This window comes from Micrasema longulum, unplaced genomic scaffold (genome assembly GCF_059751315.1).
Source record: "Micrasema longulum isolate JH-2025_06_02 unplaced genomic scaffold, ASM5975131v1 h1tg000886l, whole genome shotgun sequence".
Lineage (NCBI taxonomy): Eukaryota > Metazoa > Arthropoda > Insecta > Trichoptera > Brachycentridae > Micrasema > Micrasema longulum.
The window spans coordinates 416,938-432,690 of record NW_028278077.1 but is presented as its reverse complement, the minus strand read 5'-3'; the positions used below and the strand labels follow the sequence as shown (position 1 = coordinate 432,690).

Here is a 15,753-nt window from a genome sequence, read left to right as displayed (position 1 = left end):
GGACTGTCACGATTATTATTTAATAACTTTTTATTACACGTATAAAAATATAATTATATTACGAAACATTATTAAATATTTGTACATAATGACTTATCTACTTTTCCATATCTACCGGTTTCGAGACGTACCCGTCTCTTCGTCAGGACACCAATTAAACCAACATGCAAAACCCACTATACATCTTCACCATCATAGTTGTTGCACACAAATAAAAAACCAACACGACATGCATTTCAATAAGCACGTGCACTGATTAGGACTAACATGCACTGATTAGATTATGAAAATATTTTATGTTGTTTAAGAAATAGTCGAGAAAACGCGGGAAAGGATGGAGGGAAGGGCTTGAGTTTCATAGATTTAGGATGACCATTACAATGGAACATATGGATTTCCTATCAATAGTAAGAAAAATAATACTAATAATGATAATAAATGGCGAAGAATTCTTTACGTAAATATTTTATCCACAAATGTATCCAAATTTTTACTAAATAATATATAATACCATGTTTTTATAAAAAAAACAATATTGGTAAAAAATATAATAACAGTGTATTGAATAATTTAGGTGTTTAACAACTGAATTGCATTTTTTGTCATTCAGTTTACGTTCGAAAACTATCACAAATATTAAATAGTCGCATGAGAGAACGCATGAGGTGTCTTTACGACAACAATTTCTCCGAATCCGCAAATCACCGAATCATTTTTAATCATGACTTTAGTAAAAATACAGTAGTTAAAATCTTATACACAAATAATAAAGGGTAAAAAGTAAATAATTTGGAAATATTTCACATCAGGAAAGCTTTAAAAAATCATGCTCCTTTGATTAAAAATCAAACAACCATTCAATATAGCCCGTTAAACGATATCCCATTGTAATGGTTACCCTAAACCTATTAAACTAAAGGCCCCCTCGCCATCCCCTCCCCCTTTTTTTCAACTCATCAGTGCATGCTTGTCCAAATCAGTGCGTGTGATTATTAATATGCATGTCGTTTTGGTTTTATATTTTTGCGCAACAACTATGGTGAAGGAGTATAGTGGGTTTTGCATGTTGGTTTAATTGGTATTCTGACAAAGAGACGGGCACGTCTTGAAACCGGTACACATAGAAAAGTCGGTAATGATTATATACAAATATTCTAAACACTCACTGAAATGTTTGACGACAAAGTTGCTGCTTTAAATAATAATAATAAAATATAATGAAATCAACTATTGCATTGTTTCATAATGCGTTATTAAACATACGTGCTAATTAATTTACTTGTCGAAGTTTTCTCAATAATATCAAGAGATTTTGAGTTACCGAGTATTAGAACTGGTTTAAAGTAATATGTTCAGATATCGACATTCTGTCAGAACCAAAAGCTATGAAACCAGTTTATCGGATTCATCTGTAGGATCGTTCTACAATTTTCCCGTTCGAGAAACACAAAGTAACTATTTGTAATTTCAACTGAATCAGGGCCCCGATTGCAATAGGAAGTTAACAGTTGTCTTCAATTTTATCTACCAAGTAAAATAAAGTTTTCTGTATAAAAATAGGAATATGTTGTTGCGCTAGTGGTTGGAGGGATTGAGTGGTTTGTGGCTGGATGGACCGCCGGTGGATTAAGGTCCACCTTTCCTACCCATCCTGTGATCTCCCAACTTTCAATGTTTGTTTATTCTCCTCTTCTCTATAGCCATGGGTAGCTACGGTTGCAATGAGAACAATTTTCCATGTTTATTTATTTATACTTTTACATTGTTTGTATTATTTTTTTATTAGAATAATGTTCCCTCATTGGGGAATCCCGTGCCGAGGGAAACATTATACAAAATGTGAAACATGCCTAAGATTAGCTATTTAACAAAGTTAACAAAATAATAATATTTTAAAAAACGTAATTAAACCAATTAACATAATAAACAATAAAAAACAAAAATATTCATAAATAACATAACCAATTTATATTGACCAATGAAAAAAAAATCATAAACAGTGCATACATTTTACATATTTGGCTTGATTCACTCATCGATCCGTGCGCAACTCACCTCCACTATCCATTTCTTAATAGCAATTTTATATTTTGAGAACTTACTAATTGTCCTTATGGATAATGGAAGCAGATTGTACACTTTAACCGAGTAGTAGGCCAATCCTCTTTGACCGAAGGTTGTATTTATTTTTGTATTTTTTTGCAGCATTAGGGTGGAGTATCCAGCAACTCTTGTATTTGTAACGGAAGGTAGAGAATAATGTTTACGTGCGTATAGTAACAAAGTTTTTACATAAAGTTGTTTTATAGATTTGACATTAAAATTTTCAAATATACCGATATATCCATAGCAATCAACATCAACAATCATATTTTTTCTTCTTCTTGATACCTTCTGTCAACTACCGCATATTCATAATTTTATCTGCCCGCATCTGCTCGTCCTTTAATCATCTGCCCGCAACTGAACACCATAACATATTCTGACCGCCGCGCCGCCAAATTCATCTTTATGTTTCCTAAATAACTATAGTGAAAGTGCTGTAATCACCAAAAACAGGTAAAAATTACCCAGAAGCCAGGACTAGGAGATAGCATCCGGATTCCTGTCCCTGGTTCCTTTTATGTCTTCCTAAAGGTAGGATTTTAGTCTGCTGTAGTTTGTTTGGCCGCAAACTGTTCTTTTCCGCATCTGCCATCATCACGCAAACGCATCTTTTCTCACCACGCAAAAATTAACACAGATCAACGATTCAGTCAAATAATACTCACGCAAAATTATAGCCGCCACCCCAATATGCATTTTTTTTCTTCTAAACATGTTCAATTATAGGTACCCGACGAAGATACTTTAAATGTTGATGCAAATATTCTCATTTTCGTCAACAAATGTCGGTTTTTCTTTATAGACAGTCGAAGATAACTCTGTTAATTTTCTACTGTAGTCGGGATCCAGCTGTACAAAGTAACTGCAGTAATAACGTTTATATTTTGAGCTTTGTCGGTAAGATAGAGTGGTAATCGAATTTACTGTGGAAACGCAATCACACGTTTGCTTTGGAAAGGTATTACGACAATTAAATTTTTGCACGAATCATGCAATTTAATTTTATATTTATTTTTAAATATTTATTTTTTACATACGGCTCATCACCTTTCATAGCACACAGTAATACAAAATGAAATAAATCCACATTCAAATGTTTTAACAAGTGATATCAGACAATAAATTATACGAGATATTATACATGAAATAAACCAAATACAATTGAAGGGATCAAAATAAAAATGGAAAATATAAAATAAAGATAAGATTCAATATGCGCTCGTGTATGGAGAGAAAAAAAATTAAGTTAGTATAGAGATAAATATTTTAAATGTAAAATAAATATCAAACAACTTTACCGCAAATTTTTATTTTTTCCACCAATTGTTTTTAAAGGTACAAAAAACTTTCTAAATTCATTACACAAAGAAATACTCTAAAAATTTAAAAATATAAAAAATTAAGCTTGGTTGACTTGTTGTCTTTAACAGGCGGCCTCCGTGGTGTAGTGGTCAAGACGCTTGACTCACGCATGGGGGGGTTCGATTCCCGGTAAGAACACAAAAATTAAAATGTGATTTTTCTCAAGCCTGGGTGCTCTGTGATGTAATTCGCCACTGTAATTAGGCCTCCTGGCCTGTTGTGGTGCAAAAAAAAAAAATGTAAAAAAACAATAAAAAATAAAATAATTGATTTCGATATCTACCGTGACCTAACATATACAGTTAAAGGCAAGTCAAGAAAGTTTAATTATTTATCTTTTTCCATTTCAAAAATTAAATTTATTTCTTTATGTAATGAATTTAGCTTCAGAATTCAGCTTAGTATAGCCTTGAAACCGGTCGGTAGAAAAAAAAAAAAAGTTGTTTTACAATTATTTTACTTTACATATTACAACATAGATGAAGAACGTTTAAGAGAAGGTTATATGGAAGTCTAAGCATCTACAGGGCTTATGACCTGTCAATGGCTGGTTTCAGTGGCTACTTTACACACTGAGTAACATTCACCATTCTGTCCATATTCGAACATCTGTATTCCTTCAATTAAATAATTAAATAATCTCAAGGAGTTAAATCTAGTCCTTGTCTACGAAAATTTGGACAAACTCAAAATATTTTTGATTAATTTACTTGTTAATATTATTTATTTATTCATTCAAAATTACACACGTTTAAATATAAATAAACTTATTAACGCTTTTTAGGCTGTGCCTGCGCTAAGCCACAATAATTAACAATATAAAAAATGTAGTTCCACAAGTTAATTTAATTGTAACAACATGTAATGCAATAAAATAACAATCCAAAAAAACAGGGTACAAATAATAAAATTCCAAAGAAGACAATGTTAAAAAAATAATCATAAACAAAAATAATAAAAAAATATACAAATTAAGAATAATACATCATCAAACATACAAAATCATACTTTCACTGAAATCAATAGAAAAAAAAAACTAAAACATAATTGAAATGATAATTGAGACATGGTTTCCAAAAACTCACTCTTTAATATAGTAAAAATTGAATTTCATAAATAAGGGTAGTGTTTAAATGATCGAATATAAATTCAAACTAAGGGTGTCAAAAATACTGATTATGGCGTACTGAAATACTTAGTGGACGAAAGACTGAGGGCGAACACAAATATTGAAAACGGCGACTTGAATATACGAATTTGATTTACGATTTATTCAGAACGATCAGTGTAATAATTTTTGAGCGAACTCCTAACCTAACCTAACCTAACCTAACCTAACCTAACCTAACCTAACCTAACCTAACCCAACCTAATTTTTGTTCGCCCAATTTATTATTTAATTCGGACACTTAGAATTTGAGTTACTAGCTTAGATGAACTGTTTTCCAGTATTAGAAGCTCATTTTACGAATTTTTAGCCATTCATAATGATATATTCCATTCATTTATCGCTAGTGAAGTTAATTTTTCAAAAACATAATTTAACGCCACTTGGCTTAGTATTAATGTATCTCATTTAAAGTCATTCATATATTATTTATTCGCCCAGGTAATAATTCCCCAATCAATAGTATGCCAAATAACAGTGAGTACCTTATTTAATAAGATTGCAAAAAATATATCAATTTTGGGAAGGATCAGAAGATTTATTGATAAGGACTCTTGCAAAACTATTTACAAAGCAATTATTGAACCACACGTTAACTACTGTAGTAGCATTTTATTTTTATCAAACAAAGAAAACATAGATAAACTAACTGTTTTATAAAATAAAGCCTTCAGAATCATTTTGAAAAAAAAAACAGATACACGAGGGTAAAGTCGATGGTAAATGAAATGAAATTATTAACATATAAACAAAGAATATTTTACAATACAATGATATTTGTTCATAAAATTATAAACTCTAATAAAAAAACAGAATTTTGGAAAAAAAATGATCGGAACCAGCATGAACACGATCACAATACTAGAGAAAAGAACAAAATTAGACTTCCATTTAGGAAAAAGGCAAAGTCACAAAATTCAATTCTATTTAAAGCAATTAAAAAGTATTACGAAATGGAAAAAAATATTTATGAAGAAAAAAACATATCAAAATTTAAAATAATGGTCAAGACATACGTGATAAACAATTTTTAAATTAAATATATTTGTAATGTTATTATTAGAACACACATAACAATATGTATGATATGTGTGCCCTACTTTAAGATTTAAATAAAAAAAATAAAAAAAAATTCATTTGAATTATTTATTGCCAATTTTTTATGGAATTCCATTTTAATGATGTAATAACTTATATTTACATAAAAGTTATTTACCTTTGTACCTACACTTAAGATAATATTTAGTTGTACACTGTATAATATTTACCAGTCTGAAGATGCCCATTAGAGGGTGAAAGCGCTGATTGGTCAAAATAAATAAGTGGAAGTGTACCAAATATTTTTGAAATTTATAACTTATATGTAAATATAAGTAATTACATCATTACAAAAATACAAAATAAAAAAACATAAAAATATATTGAATAACCACAATGTTAGCGCTCCAAATATAAATATTTTGCCTTAAATAATTTTGTTAAATTTAAGGAAAAAAGTGAGTTATGAGACATCTTCTGATTTGTAAATTATTCATGTTAGAAATACAAACAACATTTCTTAATTTATTACCAATATTGCCCATCTATTGATAAAGTTATTGAAATTGACGTTGGTTCGCATATATTTGTGTAATGTCGTGAAGTTTTTTTGAAAGTTGCGAACCTACAAAAAACCACGTCAATGTAAGCAAAAGAAATATCCATATATTTTTTTATACGCCAGCCTACCAGATACTTCCTCAAATAGGTTTATTTTCGACATTTAAATCAACAACTTTTTTCAATGTAAAAAATCTAATTTCATCTTTGTATAAAGTAGGCATCGAAAAGGAATTATTAATTTTGTTATTAAAAGAATCTTTCAACGACTCTTTCTTTGTAAAAAAATTTCGTCTTTGTCAAAAAATTTAAATTTAAAAATAAATATCTTTGGCAATGTGCAATGGTCTAAAAAAGCCGTCAAACGTTTCAATTTTAATTTGAAAATACATTGACCCTTCAACTTACAGAAAAATTAAACCGTGAATAAATTGTACAATTATTGGTATTTCCTTGGTTTATAATTTCCTTTGTCTCAGATCTTATGTTAATATTTTATTATTTAAAAATTCTACGAAATAAATGTATTTGAACTGCGTTATCAAGAAAATGGCAAAAAATATTTATTTGAAAGGTTTTTTTAATAATGAATAATTAACATTAAACGCATCAATTAGAAATAATATTTCATCCTTTAATTGAGATGGAATCTTAGGATTGATGAATTTCAGTATTAGTTTTCAATGATTTTGAGATTCTCAATTTATTTAAACTTATTGCAACAGAGAGGGAAAACATTTACGAGAAGCGAATATGGAAGTCTAGCCATTTACAAGTCTTATGACCTGTCATCTGCTGGTTAAAGTGGCCACTTTACACACTGTGTAATATTCACCATTCTGCCCATGTTTGAACATCCTCATTTCCTCAACTCTTTCATTTGTTAACTTTTGTGAAGTAAAGGAGCTGAAACCTTAATTTTGCGGGTGAGATTCATCGGGCTGAACCAAATCACCTACTAGGCAACGCATAAAAAACAATTTTCCAATTTTTATACTTCTTCCTTTACCGGGTAGTTAATTTAACAATGTTTGAGTATGTCAAAATGATAGCAGACTGGCTGGATTTCCTCCATAAGGAATTATTCATATTCAAATTTATTGCAACAAAGAGGGAAAATATTTTTATAAAGGTAATATGTAAGTCTAGGCATTTACAAGGCTTACAAGGCATTGGTTGGTTTAAGTGGCCACTTTACACTTTGCTTTCCCTCTCTGTAGCAATTAGTTCGTATATGAATAATTCCCTAGGGAGGAGATACAGCCAGTCTACAAGCATTTGGGCATACTCAAACATTACTCAATATATTGATTGATAAATAGCAGGTAAATTAAAAAGTTCGATAAATTGATATCTATTGGTTTCATCCTATCGAAAATAAAACCTTAAATGAATGAAATTGCTCCAAACTACTCCAAAACTGATAAATGGCGAGCGTAAAAGAATGAAATGATTAATCAGCAAGTAAGGTTAAGACATCTTGATCAAAGCTCTTAAAAACTTTTCTACTTGACAGTTTTTAATTACTATTCTCGATCTTATTAGCGTCAAATCTTGGAGTAGTAGTGAGCCGGGGTGAAAAGGAATAAAAGCAAAAACTGAAAGAAATCACAAGGACCTTAAAATAGGTTTAACCTTTCACTGCCCACAAAAAAGCCTGTGTTAAATCGGTTAATTATAAAAATGACAAAAATAAAATCAATCAAAAATTATTCATTGTAATAAAATAAATGTAAAAGTTTTTTTTTTAACCACTTATTTTTTATTTACTTATTTATTTGGGAAAAAACAACAGTTTTAACATATAATTCATAAGAAAGATAAATGTGCATTGGAACTTAAATTGTCAAAACAGTCAAAAATCATTTTCCACAGCTATGTAATTTATATATTTATTAATTTACACGCCCTACGGGCTTTTACATATATTGGAAATTACATTCAAAAGCAGCAGTGAAACATAAGTATGTAAACTAAGATAAAATTAAAGATAACATAAGAAAAGCTAAAAGATACAATAATAAGTAAAAATCAGGAAATGTACCAACATAGGTATAGGGTACATAGAAAAATATATTTAATAAATTTACATATGAAAACATACACACATACATATTAATTTAAACATTATTATAGAGATACACGAGAAAACAAAACAGTAAATAAAGAACAATATTAAGAAATTTTATACAAATTAATTTATAACCTTTTGAATACTTAACCTATATTTATATAAAGACAGACAAAATATATCAACTTCGCCATACTCGTTACCTAGCCGGTGTAGTCTAGGTATTGGTGAATTGTAATAATAATTGTGACTGCCAGGAGATAAAGATTAATCAAGTGTACACATTAAATTAACCAAGTAATAGATTTAAATTTTTCAAAATTTAAGAAATGTTATTTATTCAGAAACTGCAAATACAATATGTTAATATTGTATACAAATGCTTAAAAAAAAATTCATGTAAGTAAAAGTTTTTTTTATTATTTTTTTAAAGAAAAATAAATATTCGCCTTCTTACGATTTACCAAATATTTAATTTTTAGGGCCATTTTCAACGTGTTGTAAATAACTCACTATTAGAAAATGGGACTCAAGTTGGGGTAGAGTGGGATTTGAACCACGGACCTCTGAGCCGTGAGTCCGAGACACTAGCCGCGGGACTACAACTCGATTCAAATAATAAAAATAAATAATAAGAATAAAATGTATCTTTATATAAATAAGTACATTTATAAATTAACCATGTAAACAATATTTCCTAAAGTCCACTCTTATTAGCTCCATATGTTTCGATGTCATCAATCAATGATAAAATTCATTAAGATAAGATTCAATAACTGTTTATACCTTGATAAAGAAGCTTGTTTAGCTTTGAAACTGTTTGGTAGAAAAAAATGTATTTAAAAAAAAAAATTGTTTAATATTTATTTTATTATAAATAAAACAGTTTAACAAGGCAATAATAATATAATTGGTTTATTTGTTTTTTTATTCTACAGTAAATGCGACAGTGCATTATTTGGCATGGTGTAGGTGTATTTTAAATTAAATAAAGCTATTAATAAACTATAACTTCCACAGAATCCAATCTGGAAGTACCGACTTAATAATAAATTACCCTAGTCTCTAGTCCGGAAGTAGTTTCCGGAAACGAAGTGAATCGAATATCAGGGGACTGTTTCAACTTACTACAGAATGATCTAAATTACTTAGCTAGATCCAGATAGCATATACCTGCTTGGTTTATTAATTAAGGTAGATGCTTATTAATTCGTAACAATTATATTACGTACCTACGCGTATTCTCATACCTATCATGTTTTATTGTTGACATTACATCGTATTCACTGCATTATGTGGTTACCTACCGTACTCGTATTGTATGGGACTCGTTGCACATTATTCATTCAGTGCGTATCAATTAAATTTTGAAATAAAATGCTTTTTTTTCTGAATAAGGTTAAGAAATTTAGCATACTTTAAAAATTTTGTTTATAATATTTCTTGACTTAAATATTTACAAAAAGATATCGAAAAAAGTTATAAATATTTTTTTTATTTTTTATAATCAAACTTCTAACCAAGTTTTTTCCTGGACACTTTTTAATACAATTACAAGTTTTTAATTATTTATTTTTCATACTTTTTTACACCCACTCACACGCATCTTCTCCCTCATTCATTCACACATATACACATTCACAAACACATACACATTAATACAAACGTCACACACATACAATTACGTAAACTCTTTTCATATTTCATATTACAAATTTTTGTAGACGGACTGGATTCAACTCCCTGGGGAGCTGTTTATATTAAAATATTACAACAGAGATTAAAGAATTGAAGGAATATAGATGTTCAAATATGGATAGAATGGTGAATGTTACACAGTGTGTAAAGTGGCCACTTAAACCAGCCATTGACAGGTCATAAGCCCTGTAGATGCCTAGATTTCTATATTACTTAAATGTTCTTCATTTCTGTTGTAATATTTTAATTATGTGTTGGTTTTTCTGTAAAAAAAGTTACCGATAATCATCATTATGGATAGTCAAATATAATGGTAAGCTGCGCATAATCGCTTCCATACACGGTTCGCCCCTGCTATTTAGTTAAAAACATAAATGGTTTATAAAATGTATTTCTTATTGTTATTTTTACAGGCATCGGTGTTGGAAAACAGAGCGAGCTTTCCTCGGAGATTTACAAGCGGGGGCTTGTGTATGTGGAGAGTAAAGCTTCCGGTAGTAAAGAACTTCCCCATTTGAAGATAGAAGGTGAACTGGGAGAACTGCTCTTAGAAAAGATCCCACCTCCTCCTAAAAACAAAATTCGGATCTTCCAATCCTTAGGTAAACTTATTGATTTTATTTACTTATTTTATTAATACGTTTGATAAGATATTGGTTTTGTAATTACCAGCCCCATAAGAAGCGCTTCTATCGTGGCGGGAATTAGATTTATTATTATTTTTTGAAAAAAAATTAACCAGATGGATTTTTTAGAAACTTCTGGAGGGTTTTTGTTTTTTTTTTGTAACTCATTTTTAATTTAATATTTTATTTACTTTTATGCGTCTATGATTTCACGCATAAAATAATCAGCTTCGTAAAATTAATGAAAGCTCCAAAAGTTTTGACCTAAAATTCAGAATTTAAGTTTAAACGAGTCAGACTTGAACTTTCAACTTAAAATTTAAAAATCTAAAAAGCAATTCCCTAGTTTTTGAGTAACTTTAAAAACTAACAAAAAATAACTGTTGGTGATAAAATGGCGACACGAGTAGCACAAGTAGACACAAGGTGAAAATGACAGGAATTTTCAACCTCAGTATCTTTGAAGGCTGATTTCAGCAAATAATAGCTTTTTAAGTACTTCTTTTTTTGTATTATTACAAAAGCCTAAGGTCTAGCGCAGTTCTAAGTTATATTATTTTATTAGTAATTAAATCCCACCAAATCACTTTCTGTACCGAGTTGGTGGAGATTTATATTAACACTAACTTATATAATGTTGTTTATTGTGTATGCAGATAAATGGTAGAATTCCGTATTAAAATTTGGTAAGGTATCCAAAAAAGAAAACAATTTTGTTGGATTTATTCTTTACTTATTTTTTACATCATTAAACAGCTATTATAGTAAGTAAATAAGAAAACTTGAGTTTGTCGATAATGCATGTCTCCGCCTTACACAGTTCACGGATCTCAAAGTTTGAGCACCTATTATTTTATTTGGGAAATCAACTGTTCTACATACATATTTATAGTAAACAAACAGATATAGTGTAAACTCAGAACTAATAACAGAATTCTACAAAGTATACAAAGTTAGTAAAGAAAATATATTAAATATTAAATAAATACATATAAAATGTTATTTTCATGTACTCGTAAATATTTTTCAATATTCAAAGATTTTTTTTTACATATTTTTAGAACATTTAAGTTTGTATGTGAAAATTCTTGATGGAAGTTCATTGTTATTTATTATATAAATAAAACACGAGTGATAATCTAATCCACAAATTTGGATAAACCCAAATTTGTGGATTAAAGTATAACTCGTGTTTTATTTATATAATATATTTTTAGAACAGTTAGTTATTGTAAATTGGGCGGGATTAGTACAAGAATGCTTGAAAAGAGGATAAGGAGGAGAAGGGAGATGTACGTATTTTATACATCATTTTATCACACTTTTGCCTGAGGGATCGCAATTAGACAGCATTTAACCTACTTTCATAATTATTCTTCCAATTCTATACTTCGCTCTCATACATTAGAGTTGGCACTAGAACTCCGTCAATAATTAAGAAAGGGGTGCGGCGTTGGTTTGAACATGTAGAGCGAATGGACAGCAAAAGAACGGCTAAAAAGTTCTGCGATGTGAATGTTGATGGATGAAGAAAACGAAGAAGACCGAGAAAGACATGGCACGATCAAGTTCATCAAATACTTGAAGATGGACATGTCATGAGTAGGAATAATTGGCGTGCGTGCATGAGAAGATGTATGAATGCAGAGGAAGCGAGGTCTTTATGCAAAGATAGAGTGATATGGCTTTCTACCTTCTTTGCCTACTCCGCGGGAAAACGGCGTGATGTTTTTTTTTGTAAATATTTAAGTTAGTTTGAAAATTCTTGACAAGACGAAATGCGTCACATAAATACATAAATAGTTATATTTGCATCTGTCTCTCGTTTTTTTTTTTGTATTTTTAAAATTAGTTTTATTTCAAACTTAAAAAATACTCGATTAGAACAAATACATGAAGGCCAATTTAAAAACTAAACTTTTGTTAATTTCAATGCGTATGGATATTCGACTTTGTAGCGAATTCAGTAATAAGAGAACAGACGCAGCCAACTCCGGTGAAAACTGTCATCAAGCGGAGGCGATTCGGTTGGCTGAGGAATATACTGCGGATGCCTACTAAGAGCCTTAGCTTGCCTACTTTCCAAAGCGTCAGATTTTCGACGTCCTGGACGTCCACGGGACGCGAACCTGACTTGGGAGGACGCACAGAAACTGGCAGTTGACAGAGATGCATGGAGGCTTGTGCGTTCATGGAATGATGATGATTAGATATTTGATAATATAAATAAAATCAATGGTGTGTACTTCAAAAAGTTTTGTAATTATTCGTGATGTCACTGCTTAAAATTAAACCATTAAGATAATCTCAAACTGTTACAAAGTTTGTGGTGTTAAGAAAATGGTTCGAAACTAAGGGATGTGAGAATTTAAGGAGACTTAATCCGTTTACTTAGGAATAGGGTCAACGGTTTCAGGGGGTTTATGCTGCCAATAATGAATCCACTGAAAATAATAAACTTTTCCTATTAAATAAGCATATTTTCCATATTAACCTAATTTGGATTTTTTTTTTTTAGGTTTGGGTGTAGAAGATGCTGCAGTTGCTCAACTTGTGTACAATATTAAGACGAAATCTTAAAATACATGTATATGGCTGCAACAATGTAAAAATCATGATCAAATAACCTTAATTATTGTAATAAAATAAATAAAACGACTTTGTTTTTAACCACTATTTTTTTTCTTCAACCAACCGGTTTCAAAGCAAACAAGCTTCTTCGTCAAGGTTTACGTAACTAATAAATTGATTCCTTTTTTATTTTTATCATGTTCACTAAATACTACACGTGGACCCAATAAATCAAGTCGTTTTTTTCTTAAAACGGGTGGTAATTTGATATCACTATTTTCGAATTTAGACAGGAGAGGACTAAAAGAAATATTGTTTATTTGGTTATTAATTATTGTTTTCTTATTTTAAATCACTTTTTTTATTTTTAAGATTTCTAAGTTGGTAATTTTAATATTTTATTTTTAACATGAAGTACTTTTAATCCAGTGTCTTTATTGAAGTTATGATTATTTTCTATGAGATAAATTCAGAAGAATTATTATTATTTAAGCATCTTAAGTGTTTTTTTACTCTAATATTAAAGTTTCTTTTAGTTTTTCCAATGTTGATTGACTCGCAATCATTACAATGAAATTAGTATATTCCAGATTTATTATATTTATGGACTTTGTCTTTGTGATTTTTTAATAATGTTCCCATATTATTAGTTGTGTAGAAAGCCGGTTTCATGTGTGATGGTAGGGAATTAGATAATTGTTTTTAAAAAATGTCATTTATAAAAAGAATCCGCCTCCATTGTTTGGGTGGGTTTGTTTTATTTACTGTGGGAGTCGAATATAAATATTTATTTAAAAGTTTGCCTTTTTGTTTTTGATTTAATATTTTATCTATTAAGTTCTTATTATATCCATTATTATTAGCAATCTGTTTTATTGAATTAAGTTCTTATAACAATAGTATTAGCAATAAAAAACATATAAACCAAAAAAATTGATGTCGATATATACCGTAAACCAACATATACATATACTGACATAAATATTCATAATTCTTCAGATCATCCAATTGCCCATAAACATTTCTTATTCCATTCAATGATACATAGGTTTATTAACGTTCCACTAGATGAAACTAATTTTAAAAAGAACTAAATAACCACACAGTTATTGCTTCAAATATGAACTTTACTTTATTATTGTATTTAATAAAAAATATTATTTGAACAAAAGTTGTTTTTACATATGACGGTATTAAAAGCAAACGCAGAAATCTCCATTGAAGTAGTTACTGAGATATTTGTGGAAAACTAAAAAAAAACGTTTTTGAGATTTCTTAATTATGCTTCATTCACTGAATGGAGAATGCTAAATTTGCGGTGTAAAGTAGTATAATTGAAATTAGTTTTTACGAGATCAGGATGCGGTTTTAAATAACGCTATTATTTATGTAGGGAGGTATTCATATATAGTTTATTTTGGCATCAATAATTAATTTTCTGTTTTTGGTGGAGATTTCTAAGTTTGCTCCCAATACCCTCATTTACGAACATTTTTTAAAAACATTTTCAAAGTAAAATAAAGACTTATAAAATACTCATAAAATCTTATATAATAAGTAAAAAAAATTGCCTAGTAATAGTGTAAATTTTGTTAATAATTTGCCATATTTAACAAGTACTAAATGGCAGTTTTACACTGTGCTGCCATTTTATTAATTTTAGCCAAAGTTACAATTTTATTTCCTTATATTCTACAAAATAGTCACAGAAACGCAAATTAAGATATTAAAATTAAGCAATGTGTTTTCTGTTTCAATGTTTAGTTGTTGAACTATTTTTATTTACTCCCCTAATAATTAATACCAGACAAAGCAACAGCGAAACGTAGTCGGGTTCAGCTAGTATAGTATTAAATGTGATTTATTTTTTTTTGTATTTAATTCACAAAGAAATATCGAATCTCAGAGGGATTGGCTGCAATCTTCGAGTCAAGGAATTTGAACAAAAAGTGATTGACCGTCTTGGTGGTGTCTAGCTGAAGACGACAGTCAAAAAATGTTCATCGCCACAAAATCAATACCAACTGATCGAGGCATATAAGTAAACTTCCACCTAAAGTTGTGCGACTTGGAGTATGTAGATGATACAGTTCTTTTTGAAAAATCTGTTAGTGATTTCAGGAAATTGTTGACACATTGGAGGAAACTCAACTCCTCTGCGTCATAATATTAACACGAAAAAGACTCAGATTATATGTAACAAATCATATCTTCACCCTGATCAGCCTCTCTATAATAATAGACTGACGGTTGAGAAAGTTGACACCTTTAAATACTCGAGAGTTCACATAAAAGATATAAAAAACATTAACGATTGTATCATTTTGTCCCATAATTTGTCCAAATTAAACATCTGGTGCCAACAAAATAAATTGCAACTCAATATAAGCAAATGTCAAGCTATGAGATTCTTTAAAATAAAAAATCCGATTCTATTTAATTACATGTTAAATCAAATTAAAATTACTGATGTTTCTACCGTGAGCGATCTGGGTGTTTTGTTCGATTCAAAATTATTATTTAAAGAGCACATTATTAAAATATCTAACAAA

General features: G+C 29.5%; 1 protein-coding gene across 1 annotated transcript in view; it reads left to right on the top strand.

The window, feature by feature from the left end:
* LOC148278403 (ketimine reductase mu-crystallin-like) overlaps positions 1-13,300 on the top strand; it is a 41,299-nt gene extending 27,999 nt beyond the window's left edge. Inside the window, exons 4-5 of the mRNA XM_088231440.1 lie at positions 10,418-10,606; positions 13,149-13,300. Of these exons, the coding sequence (XP_088087566.1) occupies positions 10,418-10,606; positions 13,149-13,210 (251 nt within the window). The 3' untranslated portion in view covers positions 13,211-13,300. The remainder of the gene's footprint in view (positions 1-10,417; positions 10,607-13,148) is intronic.
* The last annotated feature ends 2,453 nt before the right edge of the window (positions 13,301-15,753 follow it).